The sequence below is a fragment of the Hypomesus transpacificus genome, chromosome 12 (genome assembly GCF_021917145.1).
Source record: "Hypomesus transpacificus isolate Combined female chromosome 12, fHypTra1, whole genome shotgun sequence".
Taxonomy (NCBI): Eukaryota; Metazoa; Chordata; class Actinopteri; order Osmeriformes; family Osmeridae; genus Hypomesus; species Hypomesus transpacificus.
Window position 1 is genome coordinate 5,733,840 of NC_061071.1, and position 20,304 is coordinate 5,754,143.

Consider the following 20,304-nt stretch of genomic DNA (forward strand, 5'->3'; position numbering starts at 1 on the left):
TGTAGTCCTACCAAAAATGTTTACTATAAAGTTGTTACACGCATGGGCATCATAAATGGAAAACGCTGATTTGTTTTACATTCATTTATTTTTATACAGTACAAAAACAAACATTATATGAACAAGTAATTAAACAAAATAAAAAGGTCAACAATATATCTATAAATAGTTTCCTTTACAGCAGCCTATAAACGAGTTGCCTTTTACTGATGATAACATAAAACACTTACTCCTCAAATATCTTTATCGATAGATATTTCTTAAAATGTAAATAGACGAACATTAAAAATGTTTTGCTTTGGCACTTTTTTGGAATTAATAAGATTTCCAGCCACTCAGAAAAGGGCTTCAGATCCTAACCAACTTTTGACTGATTATAACCTTCCATTTCAATTCCTATGGTCGTTTCTTTTTTAACGGCTTGCATCAGTTCACAATAATTTCTTGGAGGCATGGTCCATTTTACAGTCCAATAGCCCCCACATGTTGTCTCTGTTTCAGGTGCATCAGTCCCCTGAGTATTCCCCGAGATTTGGATCCGATGTCCAAGAATTTTGCGTGGCGTTCAGACGTACCACTCACTGAAGTTGCTGTGGCTGTGTCCGCTGTGTCCGAGCACGATGCTGTCTGGGGACATGTTGCTCTGCGACTCTGAGGCGGGAGACACCAGTCCAGATGGACTAGTTGACTCGTACCCTGAGCTGGCGGCTGGAGAGGACTCGGTGGTTGAGAGTGAGTCGTGGACCTGCAATAAAAACACCATGAGCTAAATAAGTACATCATTTGATGGAAATTATTGATCTTAAATGCGAAAACGTTGAAGTAAAATACATATGTACAAGTAGAACTACCATACCTTCATATGTTTGCGCAGAGAGCTTGGATGCGTGTAGGACTTCTCACACATCTTGCACAGATAGGGCTTGTCAGACGTGTGAACGTGCATGTGTTTCTTGCGGTCACTGCTGTTGGCAAAGCGTCTGTCGCAGCCGAAGTAATCACACACGAACGGCTTCTCTCCTGGAAAGAAAGGAAAGAACAAGAATACAAGGGTTTAGAACATATTACAAAAGGGTAAGAACACATTACTACGCAGTTTTAATAAATAAGCATGGCCAACATTAATAATAATCTTTTGACCATTTAACATATGTAACGGTCTAATGCTTTACCTGTGTGCGTCCGCTTGTGGATTTTAAGATTTTCTGAGCGCGCAAACACCTTGCTACAACCAGGGAATGGGCACGGGAACGGTTTCTCCCCGGTGTGCACGCGAATGTGATTCACCAGCTTGTATTTGGCCTTGAACGGTTTGATCTCTCGCGGGCAGTCCTCCCAGAAGCAGATGTGGCTACTCTGCTCGGGCCCACCGACGTGTTCCACGGAGACGTGCGCCACCAGATCGTGCATGGTGCCGTAGGTCTTGCCACAGCATCGGCTGGAGCCACCTGGTTGATCAGGGTCAACCCACTTGCAAATCAACTCCTGTTTGATGCACTGCTGTCGCATGTAACGGAAGAAGGCGCCGGGGTGGTGATGCGTAGCCATTCCCATGTTCAGACCTATGGCACCGTACTGGCCGTAAGGGTCCCCTCTTGGTCCGGATACATGATGATATTGGTCCGCTCGCCCGAACACCTCGCCCGGCATCCCCAGCCGCCCGCCCAGCACGTTGGCAGAGCCATGGTGCTGTTCATGAATCCCAGGAAAGAGTATGTGCCCGTGCCCCTGGCCCTCCGCGTGAGGGTGATGCAGGGACCCCGTCATGGTTCTGAGTCGTGCGTGTTGGTCGTTACCTGAGGGCGAGTCTCCTCCGAACCCCCGGTTACGCAGAATAAAGTCCCGGGTAGAACTGGCATAGGAGGCCGCGTACCCACTCCCCTGGCCTGCAAACGCGGTACCCTGACCTGGTGAATGATCATTTAGCTTAAAAGCGCCCATGTGAACTGCGTCCATGAAGCCAGATTCCCGATCGTGCATCTCAGAAGCGGGTTGGTGTCTGGAGAATGCGCTGACCCCTGTGCTCGCGGCCTGATAGCTAGACTCCAACAGCATCACAGCGAGGCCCTGGGCTCGCGGTATTGCCGATGCGCACAAGACAATATTTGAACACTGAATGTCCTCAAATGTAACCAAAAAAGATCTATATGGATTTTAAAGTTCCTTTAAAATGATAGTTGCAATGTAGAGCATATATTTTCACAGCTGGACCAGAGAATCCTACAGCTATAGCTGTATCAATAGCTTCGGTTATAATCAAACATAAAAAATATCTTGTTGTCAATGTGCACGAGAACAACCAGCCTGTTCTCGTGCTCCCTGAAGTCTATGGCGCTACTCTCCAAGGTACTCACGAGTCACATCTTACCTCCTCTTTTAGGGAGCCCGGGGGGTCCCCGAGCTGAGCGCTGATTGGACACGTCGTCTGGTGGACCCCCGTCCCTCCCACCAATTAAAGGTTAGTCTCCAGTGGGCGCCCCGCCCAGACTGTGTTTTTGGGGGGCAGGGGGCCTTGACGGGAAACTGTTTTTTCAAAGAAAATCTATTGAATTTATTAGGTTGTTATATCCTCCTGGACAGCAAACTTTCACAGCTGCCTCTAATACAGCCCCCAGTTATGTAAGCATTAGAAAAATAACACCCATAGTTGTGGGATCAGTAGTAACCTATTTGTGTTGTTGTATTTTTGTTGGGCCTAAAGGTACGAGAAAGGGAATCTTTAAAAGCGAATCTGTGGTTAGGGAATCCCACCCTATAGTAGCGGGTGGGATGATAAGCATGGAGGGTAGAGACATACACCACCTCCATACCCGGGCCATGTGTCTCCCTGCCCCGCTGACAGAACCGCGGGGGTGGCCCAAGTTCAAAGGAAGGGCTGAAATCAGGAGGAAAAATTTGATTTTCAGTCGGACAGGAAAAAGGAGTGTGTCTCTCTGGACTCGCCAAGCTGAAAGGACTCAAGTTTTATTAGATCTGATGGACCAAAACCCTGGTCCGACATTTCCTCCATATCTCAATCCTCCATTCCTCAACAATATCAACGAGCCCTAATTAATTATCAATAAACGGATGGTTGTGAACGAATTTATTAACATGAAAGAAAAGAAACAAATGAATGTAAAATCATGAAAATAAATGTGTAGCCTATTAGGCAAATCATTTCCAGGCAGGCTTCATCTAGCCCTGTAGCCTACTATACAGCCACACAGTGGGAGGCCTAGTTTAACTGGCACTAGCTGTGAGAGTTTTGCATACCTACCACTAGGTGCACTCTTAAACTTCGTCCTTCCCTCTCGTCCTCTCCTTTGTAAACACTAATCTAAAAAACACCACACACGCAAAATAGGCCTTTTAAAGATGGACGCCATATTGCTTCAGTCTGTCCCATTTGTTAAGGTCAGATAAACGGAAGGAGAACACCAGGAGAGGGCACCATTTCAGACTATTGGGACGCTATAGCTGATACCTCCTCTGGTGTGAATACGGTTCCTTGTACTATCGAGCGAGCATGGAGGGACGGACCGCCCGGGTGTAACCGAGCCGCGGGGTACCCCTGGACTGCCACATGCGCCTTCTCAAAACCGGGTGGGGGAGAGAGTTATACGCGGTTTTAACGAAACCAGAGCGGCTTCAATCCGCCGACGGAGCTAGCCAGCTGCCCGTCTCTACCATGCAGCGGGCGGGCGCGCGGCACAATGGCCTCCCTCCGCTCCGCAACAACAACTCGGTTGCCTCGAGCATCGCATCGCCTCCTCGCGCCGCCCCGACTGGCTCCTATCCGAACGGGGCAATAAAGACCGAGTTGATTTGCAAATGGACCGAGCTTAGCAAAACCTCCAAACAAAAGATCTGCGATCTAACTTTCAGTTCCATGCACGAGCTGGTCGACCACGTCACCATGGATCACGTCGCGGGGCTCGAGTCTCTGAGCCATGTCTGTATGTGGGAAGAATGTCTGCGCGAAGGGAAGGCTTTCAAGGCGAAATATAAACTGATTAACCACATCCGAGTGCATACCGGGGAGAAACCCTTCTCATGCTCATTCCCTGACTGCGGGAAAATGTTTGCCCGTTCGGAAAACCTTAAGATTCACACACGCACGCACACTGGTATGTTTTTTGAAGAGGGGGCACGGGAAATGGTCCCCATAGCGACCCCATCACAATTGAAAAAAATAGTATGTAATCTGACTAGCTAAGCTAGCTAGCAAAGACTCCATATGTAATGGCTTCGATGATATCTTGATTTAGGCTAGTCTGAATGGCATGCATTGTGCTTCTTTTCATTTTGTGATGGCGGGTAACTATAGCCCATCAACTGTCTTGTCTTAAGGTCTGTTTATAATTTTGCCTTAAGGCGAAGCAGTGTCTGTCTAGTGTCATGTCCGTTTGTGTGTAGGAAAATGTCAAACTAACTGATTGAAACTTAACCTTCATGGCAATAGATGTTAAGGTGGACATCATGTTGCTATGCTTGAAGAAGCTTAGGCTGGTGTCCTTCCTTACAGCAGTGTTGAGTGTAACATGTTCCAAGGGCAGGTCAGGGTGCAGGAACTACAAGGATATGTTATAAGTGAACCCGTTGGTATTTATAAATATAGATTTGGGTTTGGTAATTAGGAAGTAGATCTAGATAAAGTGTGGCCCACGGGCCAAACTCCAGTCTATGAAGGTTGCTACTGATGAATCCGAAAGCAGAATGCTAACATCAAGGTGCTGTATTTAGTCTACAATTGAATTGATTGTTTCTTTCTTGCACTCCTCTCTGTCGCTCTGGTCCTCCACCCCTCCCCTCTGCACTTCTCCATCCCTCCCCTCCTCTTATTGATCCTGTTCGCGTTCCATCTCTTCTCCCCTCCAACCATCCAAATCGTGCCTCTCTTTCCTTCCTCCTCCCTGTCCTTCCTCTCATCCAGGGGAGAAGCCGTTCCAGTGTGAGTTCTGCGAGCGCCGCTTCGCCAACAGCAGCGACAGGAAGAAGCACTCGCAGGTCCACACCAGCTCCAAGCCCTACGACTGCAAAGCCCTGGGCTGTGGGAAGTCCTACACTCACCCCAGCTCCCTCCGCAAACACATGAAGGTCCACGTCAAGGCCTCGCCTACCTCGGAACCACTAGATCTCAAGATCCACTTCGACTCCTCCCCCTCATCCATCGAGCGCAAGGTCCTCTTCTGCCCCTCCCCCAACTCCGGACCCCTTGACCTCTCCCTATCGGGGTTGGTCAGGAACCGGGCAAACCCTCCCCCTAGGACACAGAGGAACCAATCAGTGAACCCCCCTCTACCTCAGGTGACAGACATGAAGGAGTGGTACGTGTGTACCAGGACCGCCACCCAGAACTACCTCCAGATCCACCCTGACGACATTAAGTCAGAACCCAGCGATGACGACGAGTACAACACGTAACACCAGGCCTCCAGTACTCTGGGGGCGCCGTGTACATGGGTGGACCTCGGGGTGGGGGGGTCATGGATGGGGGTGGAGAAGGGGGGCGGGGGGTATCCTGCTGGCCATAAATTATGTTTGCGCGCTAAGCTGAAGGCCTTGGCATTAGCACTGGAGCCCAGCACAGACGTTCAGGTCTGGGCCTGCTCGTCACCAAACCAGCTCTGTTGCAGTGTCACTAAGACTTGTCTGTTTGAGTTTGGGGAGGGGAGGGGGGGGGGGGGGTAAGCAAGTCTAGTGACCATCATCACGGCAGGTGGACGGGACTAGTTTTCCCCAGGGACCACATCGCTCACCTGGGGGTCATTTCGTAAGCCATTATAACGTGTTGCCATAAGAGAACTAAGATAGGGATGGAGGACGGTCAAGTTCCTCAGAAGACGCTGTGGTGCCCTGGATGGAACCACACATCTCCACCCAAACTTGTTCCAAACCCTCTGGAAAAAGGTTCCCATACAGTAGAACCCCTTTCAGCTCTGTAAGGTGCTGTTTGGAACTCTATAGGGTTCTTAGTTTATACAGAGGTTTCAATATGGAAACTTTTGGACCTGTGAAGGGTGTTCTATGGAACCATTGAGGTAGTTCTTAAATTGTTATTTCTTTATTTAGTGTTAATGTGGTGGCACCCAACACTGTTCTCTTTGGGATAAGATGTGGTTCTGTGCTTCATTATAACTAACTGGGATTGGTCAAATATCAAAATGTTAAATATTTGGATTTTGTTAAATAAGTGAAAATATCAGAAAGGAAGTCCTGGTTAATGGATATGATAGATTTATTTTTGCGTGTGTGAAACAATTCACTCTGGAGGGACAGGGTTACTCTAGGACACTGAGGTCATGACAACTATGCATAGCTGTGTGTGTGTGTGTGTGTGTGTGTGTGTGTGTGTGTGTGTGTGTGTGTGTGTGTGTGTGTGTGTGTGTGTGTGTGTGTGTGTGTGTGTGTGTGTGTGTGTGTGTGTGTGTGTGAGAGAGAGAGATAGAGATGGGGAGTGTTTGTATTGTATATGTTTGTATTATCTTTACACATGTCCCTCTGATGTTGCACACGTTTCATCCTGTACCCACTTGTAACGATGACAGCCTCATCATTGTGCTCCCCAGAGTTCACAGTCAGCTGGAGGGAGGGAATGATGAAGGGAGTTTGGGGTGACGGGCTGCATCTAGACCGGTAGTGTGGGACATCTTATGCCATGCATTTGACATGTACAGGGGAACACTTCCCATTGGCCGTTAAATATAGACAACTCCCAATCCCCGCCCACCCGCCCGCCCTGCTGTAACAGCATAAAGCTGTAGTGGACACATGGTATCACATGCCCAAATGGTGTACACACACACACACACACACAAACACACATTTCTCTGAGCAGCGATGCTGACCCCTCTGGCACTTCTGGTACCAGATTACATTTATTTGTTATTGTGACAAACCAGTGAATTGTCCCTTTATGGTGAGTGTGTGTGACTGCTGCAGACAGCAGGTAATTGGCCTGAGAGAGTTAGACCATGATGAACTGTGTTGCCAGAATGAGATGTGACCACACCTGGGTCAGATATGGATTAGAAACACTGGAGGTATGCTTGTTTTAACTTAACAGGCACCATAGAACTGATTGAATTGTCCCTATAGGACAAAGAGGTTGTAAGTAGGACAACCTCTGCTTTGAAAGCAAAGTTAAATCAAGTGCACCTCAAGTAGTTCGAATTTTAAAACGTGTATTGGATGGTCAGCATATGACCCAAGAACCTTGTTTACCTTTGATTGTACTTACTGAGATATTGGCTCATGGCTGTATTTTGTTCTGAAGTGATGAGCTAGCTTACATGAGTCCTGTTTATTGTATTTTATCATCATTTATTGAGTGTTAAAATCTATTTTCCCATCCTTTCATATTGACTGAATAAATTTTAATATACACACGTTTCTGGTGGCTGCTTTCAATGTTAATATATTTGTTAACCCCTATTTATCAGTTTGTGCCCGTTTGGATTTCGTTTGAATGACCGAGGTGGAGTCAATGGGGTCCCTGACACGAGCAACCTTTTTGGGCTGGCCGTCTCTTCAGTCTTTTGTCTCGATTACTTTGAAAGTGGACAATTCGAGTCTCCGGTCAGTGTTGAACACGTCTGTTGAAAATGCAGTGAGTCAACACAATCATCTGTAACGAAGGGTATAGTTAGACACACATTCTCATTTGCCTGGCAGACGCCACTGGATGAAGACCGCTTTTGAAGTGGAACATATTGTGGAGATACCGAGCCGTTGTCTTAACGACGCCAATGAATTGAAAAGACGGTTCCTTTGTCAGCGATTTGTTCACCCCTATAGTGAACCGGCCGCTGAGATATCTTTCATGCCGGGCGCCTTTAGCCACGGTGACTGAGAATGAGTGGGCTAACTTTCTCAGACACGGTGACGCCATGCACTTCACCAAAAGACACGAGAGGTGAAAGTGCTGGAGAAAACACGATTAAGAACGGAGCCTGGTTCGTCACCTTCCAAAACACAGACAACCTCCATCTTCATCAAGACTGTGTTAAAGCAGGCTGGCATGTCAGAACCTGGACAATGGAACATCAGGACGGTCAGACTTCATCTAAATGTAAAGTGAACCCACCCTTTATCAATAAAGTTGGACAAATCTCAACTATTCACAATGTTTTGATTTAAGGGCATGAACTAATATGAATGATCTGTTCTTTGAAACTAGTGAGTAGCCTACTATGTTAATGTTTAAACTTATGGACCTTCTTTGTGTGTGTGAGTGTGCACAGCAGGGGAATACAATGTGTGGTGGGTTAATGCTATATGTGTGGAGTGATTCTTTACTTAAGGTTCCAGTGATGATGAATGGTCAGAATTTGATGGAGGATTACAGATTATACATTGTTGAGGGTCCAGTATGTGTGTGAGTGTATGTATGTGTTAATAAGAGGATGTGCTCGATTCTGACTAATGCTCATTATTAGCCAATAAGCCTCGTCGGCCAAACGAGGGAATGTAGAGATGGACAAAGGAAAAGAGGATTGAAAGACCCTTACACAGGGGTAAACAGAAGAGTGTAGCCTTTAGAGACTAGTCAACCATGACTCTGCATTGGGGGTGGGGTGGGGGGGGCAATAGAAGAAGAGAGAGGTAATGAAGGTTTTAGGAGTCTTCGGTATATGTGTGTGTGTGTGTGTGTGTGTCTGTGTCTGTGTGTGTGCATGTAGTAGAGTATCACCATCACACTGGTAATGAAGGCTGTTGAGAAATACCTTCCTCTAATTGTTTCCATGTTCCCCCTATAAACAACAACATGGGACTCACTCTTACCTTTACTCTCTCTGTCTCCCCCTGCATGTCTCTCTCCCTTTCCCTCAGCCCCTTTTCCTCTCTTTCACGATCTCTCTCCAACGCCAGTCGTCATCGACAAAGTTAGAAAGAGACACTGTCTAACTCTGGTCATCCAACTCTGTTAACGAGCAAGCCCTCCAGGCCTGTTCTGTTCCGCTGGCCCACGATGAAGTCTTAATCTGGAATACGAGATTACCTGGAATTAATTACCCCTCAGGACTACAATTTTAATCCCTCTGTTAGCTTTGATGCATTGTATTTGACTATTATCTGGTCATGAACACACACACACACACATTCTATAGCACAGTCATGCGTGTGTGTCGGTCCATTCTGACCCTTGAACACCATACACTTCCCATCCAATCCTCGGTTAGTCACACTCATTCATCAGGGATGACAGAGGGATAAAGAACGAGGGAAGGAGTGAAAGGAGGAGTAAGTGTTAGGGTGTGGAGGAGAAGGACTATTATGGGGTGTTTGTATTGACTGCAGGAGGAGATGAATAACTAGACTAAATGATCCGCCACGGGCACACTGGCATGAAGGACCCCTACAGAGTTATTATACACACACACACACACATGCACACACACACATACAAACACACACAGCCCCCCCGCGAAGCTCCCCTGTAGAGGAGAAAGAGAAACCCTGCTGAAATCTGACTGAAACACCCCCCCTAGAACAGAGGGCACAACTGTTCCTCTCGTCTGTGTGTGTGCGTGTGTGCGTGTAGGTAGTAGCAGGGTAATACAAGGGTTAGGGGTGTGTAGAGGTTATGCTGGACCCGACTGGAGAACCAGGGATGTATGGTAGTCTGTGAGTCAGTCAGCAATGACCAATAGGATATCTCTGTTGCAGAACTTTGCTTAACACCGCATTGTGTTGCATAGCCTCAAATTTAGGTTGCAAAACCCAACATTTCGGTGGCAGAACCTTGTCAATGTTTATAGCACCACAAAGCGAGTTAGCAGAGGAGGCAGAGGCCTTGCAAAGCACGCGAGTATTGTGAGGTATAGAGGCTGACTCGCACACATACACAACCAACCGCAACCACCAAACTCGCAACACATTCACCGCGTGGAAACACACGAAAAGGACCCTTCGACGACGCAACTTTACTCGAGTTCAGTTTACGACACCAACAAATTCCGCGAGTTTGAGTTTGTGGTGGATGTTTTAATGACATTATAGATGTGTTGTGCGTTCACACACACACACACACACACAACTTGGTCACGGGGGAAGGGTATTGTAATTGATTAGGCAGCGAGGAGAGGGAAATGGCAGAGACTAAAGCTGAGCACCAATAATGACCAGGAAGACAAAAGCACCCAGAAATAAAACAGCAATGAGGAGGAGGAGAGGGGTGGGGGTGGAGGAGAATAAGGGAACAGAGACACCCTGGAGCAACAGGAGTCATCAAAGAGAAGACACCGGTTTAACAAAGGGGTCGCCCACGCGCCCCCCCCCAACACCAGCACCCTGGGACACTTTCATCCCCCTGTCCTCCTCAGTCAGGGCCGTGACACCGGGCATTGTGGAAATATGGCCGTCCGTCCGCCCTCGTAAAGGACGAGCCGTAAAACGCAGAATGAGAGGAATGCTTGCTTCGTCTCTTCCATCTTCATCATCGTAGCAGGTTACTATGAGGCATGGGCTGGGGTTGTGTGTGTGTGTGTGACGTTACACCAAATGAACAGTGGCAGTAACCTCCCTTCTGCAGACAACGGAACACTCTGAAGCTTTGCGTCCTTTCATTCAAAGACTGATCCCACTCCCCTCGGCTTCTCTGGGAGTAGACAATCAGCCATTCAGGGATCCTTCCGGAATACAGCCCTGACGTCACAATGACCTCACCCCGCAAGTGTGTCTGAGGGGAACAGAGGAGGAGGAGGGGCTGACATGAGTCAGGCCTTACAAGACACTTCTGTTGTACAGCTGCTCCAGTCTCCTGACTGTCCTCCCCTTTCGTTAGCGCTCTACTTGTGTGTGTGTGTAGTGTGTGTGTGTGTGTGTGGAGACACCACACTGTACTGAATCGACCCTGTAAGGATGGATCTGTAAGCAGGCAGGCCGGAAAGAGTCACGACAATTCGAAAAAGGGTTTCATCAGCTCGACGTCGGATCATGCCACCCATCCACAACAGAGTGGCTAGCGTGAGTGAGAAACATCTCTCTTGAGAGATTAAATACAGTATCTGGACATGTTCAAACATGCACAGAATCGCTTCCTGAACGGGTCTTCAGTGGTCAGTGCACTGACACACTAGAACGTTCAACAGGCGAAGTGGTCGTTAATCACGAGTCCCAGTTTGTACATGATTTGCCTTACTGTATCCTAACTGTCGGGGCTGTGTGCTATATTCTGCTCAGAGGGGGGCCTCGCTGCGTGACCTCTTGACCTCACAAAGACACAAGCTTCTATGTACACAGAAAATCTGCACATCAGACCTCTAGTCAGAGAGAACGCTTCCCATCTGAAAGACACAGGCTGACAATAGTCAATCGCTTCCCTCCTTTTTACTCTAGTCTCTCTGTTATTTACCGCCATTTTCTTTTGAACAGACACTCTCATAGATCCATAACTCACAGCCAGCCAGAAGTGCTGACTCTGGAAGTAGTACAATCATATACTGACGGAGAGAGGAGTGAGGAAGGGTGGATGTTAGACTGTGTGTGTGTGTGTATGCGTGTGTGTTCGTGTTGGGGGTCAACACAGCTCAGCAGATGTCGGCTGGGACGATATCCCATCATGCCTCGGCCATAAGGTGCTCCGTGGGGTCGTACCAATCAGCTCTTTTGAATCTACTGACAGGCAGATGTTGCCCAATGGGAAAACAGACAGGCGGTCACACTCCCATCATCGTATCTGCCAGGGTGCGATGACGGACGACTAACGTGGTTCTACCTCTTATGAAAACGTGCGAATACGGACCTCAGGTTCGGATTATTTGAGAGCCATCCACCCCTTTTTAAACACACAAGACACACTTGATTGAATCTTTTTTTTTTTCCCAGGAAAAAAATACTTTTATTATTTTGTACCATTTGTTTTGTGTTCTGGTCGTAATTACATTTTTCGAAGTAAATGGAGCAGAGAAGGAACCCCTTCTTTGGCCATGACACCACTAGAGGTTATGAGAGTTTATATACACAAACACAGGATATGGATCTCCCTACAACTGAATGAACGAATGAATGAATGGGTGAGTGAACTGATGGATGAATTAGGTGTTTGAATATCTGAATGTATGACTGAATGGATTTCTGAATGAATGAATGAATGGATGATGGCGTGACTCTGGGCTTCAGCCAAACAGCGAGCAGTGAGGCACAAGAGTGAAGAGGCGTAGAAAGAAAAATAAAGCCAATAAAAGACGTATAATAATAAAACATTAAATAACAGAGACCCCTCCGGCTGGTTAATACTTACACATCTGTAACAACCCCCCAAAAAAGAGGAAACAAACAAAAAAACATTGAAACAACCCCAGAAAGTAAATAAATACCAGATAAGACAAACAGGAGAAGAGTGTGTCCATGGTAACAGGGTGAATTCCTTTGAAGGCTCATCCTCAATTCGGTTCAACTTTAGAAGAAAAAAAAAAGAAAGTTATTTACAATCAATCAGCACGACTCCCCAAACCCTGGAAGCCTGGGCGCCAACGTAGAGCAGACTTGACCCTGCACGTGGAGGCTCCTGTGGAGGGGTGCTCACTACACTGCATAATAGCACAATAAACTCAGGCAGCATTTGAAGCAAATGTCCCCGTGGAATCGCCGGGGGCGCCTTTTCTATCCCATCTCATCCCCATCTAATGGAGGGTGAGGGGAGGGGGGGCTGGGGGGGTTCGAGGATGTCATCTTCCGGATGTCTCCGGAGAACTATGGTGTCTCGCATACTTTCCGAATAAATCTGGGGGAGGTGGGGGGGGAGTTGCCTGTGTGTGTGTGTGTGTGTTTACAGCAAACACACACACATCCACAGTCGACAGGCCGTGGAATGGAAACTTGTAGTGTTTAGTTGTATGGAGACTCTGGCTGAGGAGAGTCAGAGGAGACCTCAGGGTTGAGGAGAGCTGGGCCGGAGCAGGGCGGAGCGGGGCGGGGCTGACCTCAGTCCACCTTGACGACGCTGTAGATCTTCGTTACAAACCAGAAACAGGCGAAGAACCCAATGGTACCTGAGAGAGAGAGAGGGAGGGACGGAGGGTTCAGAGAGATCAGGAACAGTGAGAGAGAGAGAGAGAGAGAGAGAGAGAGAGAGGGAAGGAAGGAAGGAGAGAGAGAACCAGATAGCACAGAAGGGAGAAAAGGGAATCCTTTCTGCTACTTGACACTTCAAACACCAAGCTGGACTTTGCTGTCCAGAAGCCTCGACTTCCTAGAACCACCTAACAGTGTGTGTCCTGTCCTGTATGGTCCCTCAGTGTGTGTGTGTGAAAGTGTGTGTGCGTGTACGTGTATGGGTTTGTGTGTGTGTCTCGTGTTCGGTCCAGTGAGCTGGAAAACGAGAGAGTTCAGGCGTGTTCTATGAGATGTGACTCTCTACATGACCTTCACGTGTTCACAAAACACACACACACACAGCAGTACGTACCAGTGAAGAGGAAGAAGATCAGGGCCATGATCATGGTGTAGCCAAAGTACAGTATGATGGAGGCCAGCCCGCTGATCTGCAGCTTGGAGAAGAAGTAGTGGATGGCATAGACCAGGAAGTAGACCGCCGTGAAACCGCTGGTCAGGAACGAACGCCACTGCCAGTGGTAGTCCTGGAAACACCGGAACACCCAGGGCATCAGTCTCTAACATCTGTTCATACAGCACACCTGTGTCTCCCACATCTTTGTTGAATCAGTTGGAGACCTCTGGACTTTTAGTCAGACCGGAGCCACAGATGGCTCCCTAACAGCCAGCTGACAGAGAGGGCGTGTGTGTGCGTGCGCGTGTCCTACCTCGGCACACAGGTGGAAGTAGCAGAGGAGGATTGTGGCCTCGGAGCAGGTGATGACCAGGATGATGAAGACCAGGAACAGGAAGCCAAACATGTAGTACATCTGGTGAGACCTGGGGGACGGAACGAGGGAAGGACGGATCGAGAAAAAGAGGAGGAAAGGAAAACAGCGAGAGAGGGAGAGAGAGAGAGAGAGGTTGACTGAGATCTCCATAGCCTGAACCATAGCAGGTCAGCCCCGCTGTGCTGGTGTGTGTGTGTGTATGTTACGTGTGCCCTACTGACCAGATGCTGTTGAGGATGAAGAAGAGCTGGATGAAGATGCAGCCAAAGGGCAGGATGCCCCCCATGACGATGCCCGGGACGGGCTTGGTGTAGAACGACTGCTCCGGGATCTGACGGGGGATCTGGTTGGTTCGCACCGGGTGCTCAATGCCCTGGGAGGAACCAATCACAAAGGACTTGGGACTGATGGGAGGTGCAACAGTGGCATTTTAGACAACCCTATGATTGGTCCTGTGTGTGTGAGAGAGGGTACAGATGTGTGTGTGTGTGTGGGTGTGTGTGTGTGAGGGTACAGATGTGTGTGTGTGTGTGCTCACGGTCTTCTTGAAGCCAAAGTACGCCCCCAGGAAGGTGAGGGGTACAGAGATGCAGAACCAGAGAGCCAGGATGGCCACCAGGGTGCCAAAGGGCATCGCTGCAGAGGAGCCCTCGCCCCACAGGATCAGGTTCATCACAAAGAAGTCCGCAAACACCACCCTGGGGAGAGCACACACACACACACACACACACACGACCACCAGATCTGTGAGCACAACAAAATCAACACACCCTGTAGAGACATGAAGACATTCCCGACATAGGAACGCAGACAGACAGACAGACAGACAGACAGACAGACAGACAGGCAGGCAGGCAGGCAGACAGACAGACAGACAGACAGACAGACAGACAGACAGACAGACAGACAGACAGACAGACAGACAGACAGACAGACAGACAGACAGACAGGCAGACAGACAGACAGACAGACAGACAGACAGACAGGCAGACAGACAGACAGACAGACAGACAGACAGACAGACAGGCAGGCAGACAGGCATGGACAGACAGACAGGCATGGACAGACAGACAGGCAGGCAGACAGGCAGACAGGGCTGCTTTCCTCACCCTGGACAGAGGAACGCTGTCAGGAGAACGTTGGTCTTCCACTTCTCTCCTCCAAATGCTGGGAGAGAGAGAAAGAGAGAAGAACACAGCGAGAGACTTCACTTTCGTAAAAATCTACTCTCCTTCCTCTTCGGGGATCAGAAGGCTGAGTGTGTGTGTGTGTGTGTGTGTGTGTGTGAGAGCATGTGTGTGTGTCAGAGAGTAAGTGCCTGCGATAGCATATGTGACCCCAGCTTTTTCCTGACAGACACTGATTGGTGCTAACGAGCGGCCTGTGGCCCAGATGGGGTGTGGAGGACACCAGGGTCACTGCCCCTCTCCTCTCCCCTCCCCTCTCCTCTCCCCTCCCCCTCCCTCTCTTACATTTGTAAAAGCGTGCGGCCACGTAGCCGGCAGGCGTGCCCAGTAGCACCCACAGCACCACCGCACACGTCATCAGCGCCCCGCGATTGGCTGGAGACAGGAAGCCCAGGCAGGCGAAGACTGGAGGTGGGGAGGGGAGGGGAGAGGGAGGAGAAAGGAGGTTAGGCTTCTGTGTTTCTGTTCAGAGAATCAGCTGGCTCGAAGATCCTGGTCTGAACCATACTCTTCTGGTATTACGTTACACACACACACACAGTAAAACGTCTCGACAAACTTGATCCCTCCGGATCCCTCCGGCTGCGGACTCACAGAGGGTGACGAAGGTCATGATGAAGATCTGAGTTCCTGACCCCAGGAACACGGAGAGCAACATGCCCTTCCTGGGGGGGCGGAACACGTCTCCATGAACCAGCTTCCACCCAAACTCCTCCTGGGCATCCTCCTGGGGGAGGGGGAGAGAGAGAGCGCACCAAGAGAGAGAGAGAGCGAGAGAGAGCGAGAGAGAGCGAGAGCGAGCGAGAGAGAGAGAAAAGAAACAGAGAGAAGAGAGACAGAAGGGTCAGGGTTCTCGGTAGTGATTGAAGCGGATAGACTTGAAAGGATGGACACACGAGCCGGCTGGTCGCCACGGCGACGCTACCTGTCAGTTTGATGCCAGAGGGGAGGGGCTGAAGAGAGCTGCTGGAAGTAATGAGCTTGATCACCGAGCATGAGTGAGTATGTGTGTGTGTATATGTGTGCGTGTGTGCTTGGGCTGTGTATGTGATGGGTGTGTGTGTGCGCGCACATGCCACATCTTGTGCTGTGTGACCTCTTCCCTTCTTAAAAAGGTCTGCTGTCGGTTGGCTGGGAGGAGGGGGAGAGGGGATAAGGCGGGCTGGGGAGGGCTCCGGGTGAGTTAAGGAGGAGGCTGGTGGTGTGCTAGGATACGGGGGTGAGGTAGGGTAGAGAGGTGAGCTAGGGGTGACGGTTGCAGTAGGAGTGAGGGTTGAGGTAGGAGTGAGGGTTGAGGTAGGGGAGAGGTAGGAGTGAGCTAGGAGTGAGTCAGCAGAAAGCAGCTGTCGTCCATACCACTGAATCCATCTGGTTGTAGCGAGCGATGTCCTTGTGTAGCGTCCTCAGCATGATCATGGCCACCATGCCAGACAGGAACAGTACAATCACCAGAGAGTTCATTATGCTGACAGAGAGAGAGAGAGAGAGAGAGAGAGAGAGAGAGAGAGAGAGAGAGAGAGAGAGAGAGTGTGTGAGTGTGTGCCTGTGTGTGCCTGTGTGTGTGTATGAGTGTGTGTGTGTGTGTGTATGTGTGTGAGTGTGTGTGTGTATGAGTGTGTGTGTGTGTGTGTGTGTCTGTGTATGAGTGTGTGTGTGTGTGTGTGTGTATTTGACTCACCTAAACCATTGGATGTTGGTATGAGGCATAGACTCCAGGATGTAGTCCCAGCGAGAGGCCCATCTAATATGAACATCCTCCTAAACACACACACACAATCAAATATGAATAATAACATTGAGTATATGAGCCCAGAGACAGTTATAGTTTGAAAGTGCACGTGTGTGAATGTCTGGGTCATACCTCAAAGCGAACAGAGTACGTGTAGGGGATCTTGATTTTGCCCGTGAACTTGTTGCTGAGATCCATAGGACCTCCTGAGCAGTCTGGAGACTCTACATTGGTGTGCTTGTAGCTAGGAGAGGAGACGAAATGAGGAGAGAGGAGAGGAAAGGAGAGGAGAAAAGAAGGGAAGAGAGGAGAGGAGAGAAGAGAGGAGAGAGAGGAGAAGAGAAGGGGACAGGAGAGGAAAGGGGACAGGAGAGGAGAAGAGGGGAGGAGAGGAGAGGGTTGGAGAGATTGAGATGACTGTCTCCCCGTCTGTCTGTCATCCTGTCTATGTCCCCGTCCGTCTCCCTACCTCTTGGGCTCCATCTTGGCAGCCACCAGCCTGGCCCCAGCATCCTCATTCTCCACCACGTGATAGTGGATGCTGATGTCCACGTGGTTGAAGATGTAGAACGTGTCCTTGTCATTGAAGTCAGACTGGTAAACAACAACAAGAACAAACATTGACGGTAAACAGCTATTCCCTTGCATTTGAACAAACACCAAGAAAAATACACGGGTCTAAAGTGCCGTTACAAACGAAAAACTTGTTCTAGTACAGTTTTATGCCATTTATCAAACATACTCTGCCATATATGATCGGTGTTACATATATCAGACATGTTCTGCCATATATGATCAGTGTTACATATATCAGACATGTTCTGCCATATATGATCAGTGTTACATATATCAGACATGTTCTGCCATATATGATCAGTGTTACATATATCAGACATGTTCTGCCATATATGATCAGTGTTACATATATCAGACATGTTCTGCCATATATGATCAGTGTAACATATATCAGACATGTTCTGCCATATATGGTCAGTGTAACATATATCAGACATGTTCTGCCATATATGATCAGTGTAACATACATCAGACATGTTCTGCCATATATAATCAGTGTAACATACATCAGACATGTTCTGCCATATATAATCAATGTTACATATATCAGACATGTTCTGCCATATATGATCAGTGTAACATATAGACATGTTCTGCCACATACTTACATTGACCACACAAGCGTCTTTGGGGCGCCCCGCCTCTGTTACGTAGCAGCCAATGGGGAAGCCTGGATTGCAAAACCTCTGTCCATCCTCCACGTCATAGCACCATGTGACTGGCATGTTGTCAACAATCCTGAGGGGCGGGGCAAAGGACAAGGTTAAAGGTCAAACAAGGGACCAAGTTCTGAACCTGGGCCCCATTATAGGGCTTGAGGGCAACCTCTTGTGTAGGGATGTGTGTGGAGTAAACTAGGGATCGTCATCACAGGTGAAACATGCCACCTGGTGGTCAATTTAGGATATACATACACAGAGTGTGTGTGTGGTGACTCCCTACAAAACTACATTTGCAAGTGCATGCGTGGTGTCCATCTATGTGCGTGTGTCTCACCAGTGGTGCTGGTAATTTAACAGCATGCCCTTCTTCAGGAAGTCCAGTTTGGACTTGTCCTCTTGCTTCGTTGTGTCATACTCCTTGGTGCACACCATCTCACACTCCTTCTTCTCCAGGAAGTTAAACTGCAGCGCACACACACACACACCAGCAAAGAGAACTGAACAACTGGTAAAACAAATGACAGACAACAAAGAAGAACCGAGGAGATTGCGTGTGTGTTTGAGGTAGTGCATGTTTGTGTGTGGGCACCTTGTAAGGAGAAGGTTCGATTCTCTCTCCGAACAGGACCTGCCCTAAATTCTCAGAGGGTCGCTTCTCTTTCACGTCTGAACAAAAGTCAAACCTGGAACACACACACAGAGGTTTCAACACCATCTCAATAGATAAAAGTATCAATAAAGGGCATGACTACAGGACCTGGCAGCGCCAAGGCGTGTGTGCGCTCGGGTCGGCAACAACGCATCTGTGCCGAACTGGGACCCAAATCAAACGCACTTCAGTTCCTACCGGCTACAACTCCGAACACCAGTTTCCCCTCTGCGCCATACAGTCCGTGTAGTTACAGCCAGGCGCATGAACGAAGGAATATCAGAGTGTGCTCCATTTGGATGATCCCAGTAAGGGCGATTCCCAGCCGCTATAGCTGCATTCCTGCTTCCCTCAGCTAGAGGACGCTGCTATGAATGCTCCCAGTGTTGTCTCCACCCAGGAGCTGCTCCCCTGAGGTTAACCAGACTAAGTCATACATACTATAGGGCCCTATAGACACAAGCATCCACTCTCTGATACGCACGCACACACACACACACTTTGTGTGCTTTCTGCACACTGCACTTGAGGTTGACAAACCGGTAACCGGGTCAAGGCACACTGTTGACGCTACACAGATGCACCGGAGGAGGAGGGTCAAACAGGAGCAGCGTTGCCGTGGACACGTCCCACAGGTGCTCGCGGTGACGGGAGGGGCACGTTTGTTTGGCTCGTCGACTTCTGAGTCCCTCTGACCAGCAACACCTCCCATGTCGTGAAGCAGACGGCCCCGGTTCAATGGCGAGTGGAAGAATGCGGTATTTCACATTTCCTTCTTTCACTGTACTGTGTCGCGGAGATCCCTCCATCGTTGGAGTCTAAACCTACAGGCGGGTATCTCTCCAGCGAGAGATAACTCGCCTGACAAGGTTAGTCGATTCAATTTCGGTAGTCGACCTAGTCTCTCTCTACACACTCGGCCTACAAGCTCTGCAGAGAGGGGGGGGGGGGGGGGGGGGGGAGAACCCATAGCTGTCCAAACTACCCTATCATGTTGTCACAATCGAAAAAAGAAAGGATCGAAGTTACCAGGGTAACACAATGGAGAAAAGGCACACCCAGCTCCAATGGCCAGCTCGCTCTCTGAGGAGTGAGGGAGAGACAGACAACGGCGTGTGTTTGGTGGTTGGTGTGGTTATGTAGTACTCACGCTGTGTACTCATAAGGCAGCACAGACTCCACTGAATCCAATCTGTTGACAAACAACTCGATGGAAGTCTGGAAAACAAAAACAACAGGAGGTAAACACGGGGAACAGCAACCGTCGACTGACTGGTCAGAGTCTAGCCAGGACTCGAGTCTGTATTCGGTCAATACAACGCAAAGGGTCTTGGGCTGGTTTTGGAACCAGAAGACCAACTTCATATGACTTATTTTTCTTGATATCTCCTTTCTGTTTTCTTAAGATACAAAATGACAAATTAGGTGATACTTATGATCTCAATGCTATTTCATGATACGGCATGTAGTGATTTATTTCCCAGCCAGGTGTGTGTGCTTTTACTGCTCTTTTGCCGTTTCTTGTGACTGGGGTTAGTCCCATACAGCAGATTATGTACGATAGATAGGTCTTAAAGAATGTATTGTGCTTATTAAAATCATGCCTTGTGCTTAATAAAGTTCTGTCTTATGAACTTAGAAGTGTGCTCAGGCTTAAACATTGTGTCTGTCAGTGTGGGGAAAAAGGCTG

General features: G+C 48.7%; 3 protein-coding genes across 3 annotated transcripts in view; 1 reads left to right on the forward strand and 2 right to left on the reverse strand.

Moving 5' to 3' along the window:
• Nucleotides 1–154: 154 nt before the first annotated feature.
• On the reverse strand, nucleotides 155–3,277 carry zic2b (zic family member 2 (odd-paired homolog, Drosophila) b). Its single transcript, XM_047030396.1, has 3 exons — nucleotides 1,173–3,277; nucleotides 857–1,020; nucleotides 155–745 (listed from the first exon to the last, which is right to left on the reverse strand). The coding sequence occupies exons 1-3, from the start codon at nucleotides 2,053–2,055 to the stop codon at nucleotides 566–568; spliced, it is 1,227 nt and encodes a 408-aa protein (XP_046886352.1). The 5' UTR covers nucleotides 2,056–3,277; the 3' UTR covers nucleotides 155–565.
• Nucleotides 3,278–3,431: 154 nt separating this feature from the next.
• On the forward strand, nucleotides 3,432–5,452 carry LOC124474366 (zinc finger protein ZIC 5-like). Its single transcript, XM_047030397.1, has 2 exons — nucleotides 3,432–4,109; nucleotides 4,916–5,452. The coding sequence occupies exons 1-2, from the start codon at nucleotides 3,566–3,568 to the stop codon at nucleotides 5,404–5,406; spliced, it is 1,035 nt and encodes a 344-aa protein (XP_046886353.1). The 5' UTR covers nucleotides 3,432–3,565; the 3' UTR covers nucleotides 5,407–5,452.
• Nucleotides 5,453–11,788: 6,336 nt separating this feature from the next.
• The window catches only part of tm9sf2 (transmembrane 9 superfamily member 2), a 9,736-nt gene continuing 1,220 nt past the window's right edge, over nucleotides 11,789–20,304 (reverse strand). The window contains exons 2-17 of the mRNA XM_047030395.1: nucleotides 19,765–19,832; nucleotides 18,555–18,648; nucleotides 18,300–18,427; nucleotides 17,912–18,041; nucleotides 17,197–17,321; nucleotides 16,860–16,971; nucleotides 16,677–16,756; nucleotides 16,355–16,463; nucleotides 15,593–15,725; nucleotides 15,284–15,403; nucleotides 14,921–14,978; nucleotides 14,350–14,509; nucleotides 14,033–14,184; nucleotides 13,749–13,860; nucleotides 13,394–13,565; nucleotides 11,789–12,977 (exon numbers count right to left, since the gene is read on the reverse strand). Of these exons, the coding sequence (XP_046886351.1) occupies nucleotides 12,910–12,977; nucleotides 13,394–13,565; nucleotides 13,749–13,860; nucleotides 14,033–14,184; nucleotides 14,350–14,509; nucleotides 14,921–14,978; nucleotides 15,284–15,403; nucleotides 15,593–15,725; nucleotides 16,355–16,463; nucleotides 16,677–16,756; nucleotides 16,860–16,971; nucleotides 17,197–17,321; nucleotides 17,912–18,041; nucleotides 18,300–18,427; nucleotides 18,555–18,648; nucleotides 19,765–19,832 (1,821 nt within the window). The 3' untranslated portion in view covers nucleotides 11,789–12,909. The remainder of the gene's footprint in view (nucleotides 12,978–13,393; nucleotides 13,566–13,748; nucleotides 13,861–14,032; nucleotides 14,185–14,349; nucleotides 14,510–14,920; nucleotides 14,979–15,283; nucleotides 15,404–15,592; nucleotides 15,726–16,354; nucleotides 16,464–16,676; nucleotides 16,757–16,859; nucleotides 16,972–17,196; nucleotides 17,322–17,911; nucleotides 18,042–18,299; nucleotides 18,428–18,554; nucleotides 18,649–19,764; nucleotides 19,833–20,304) is intronic.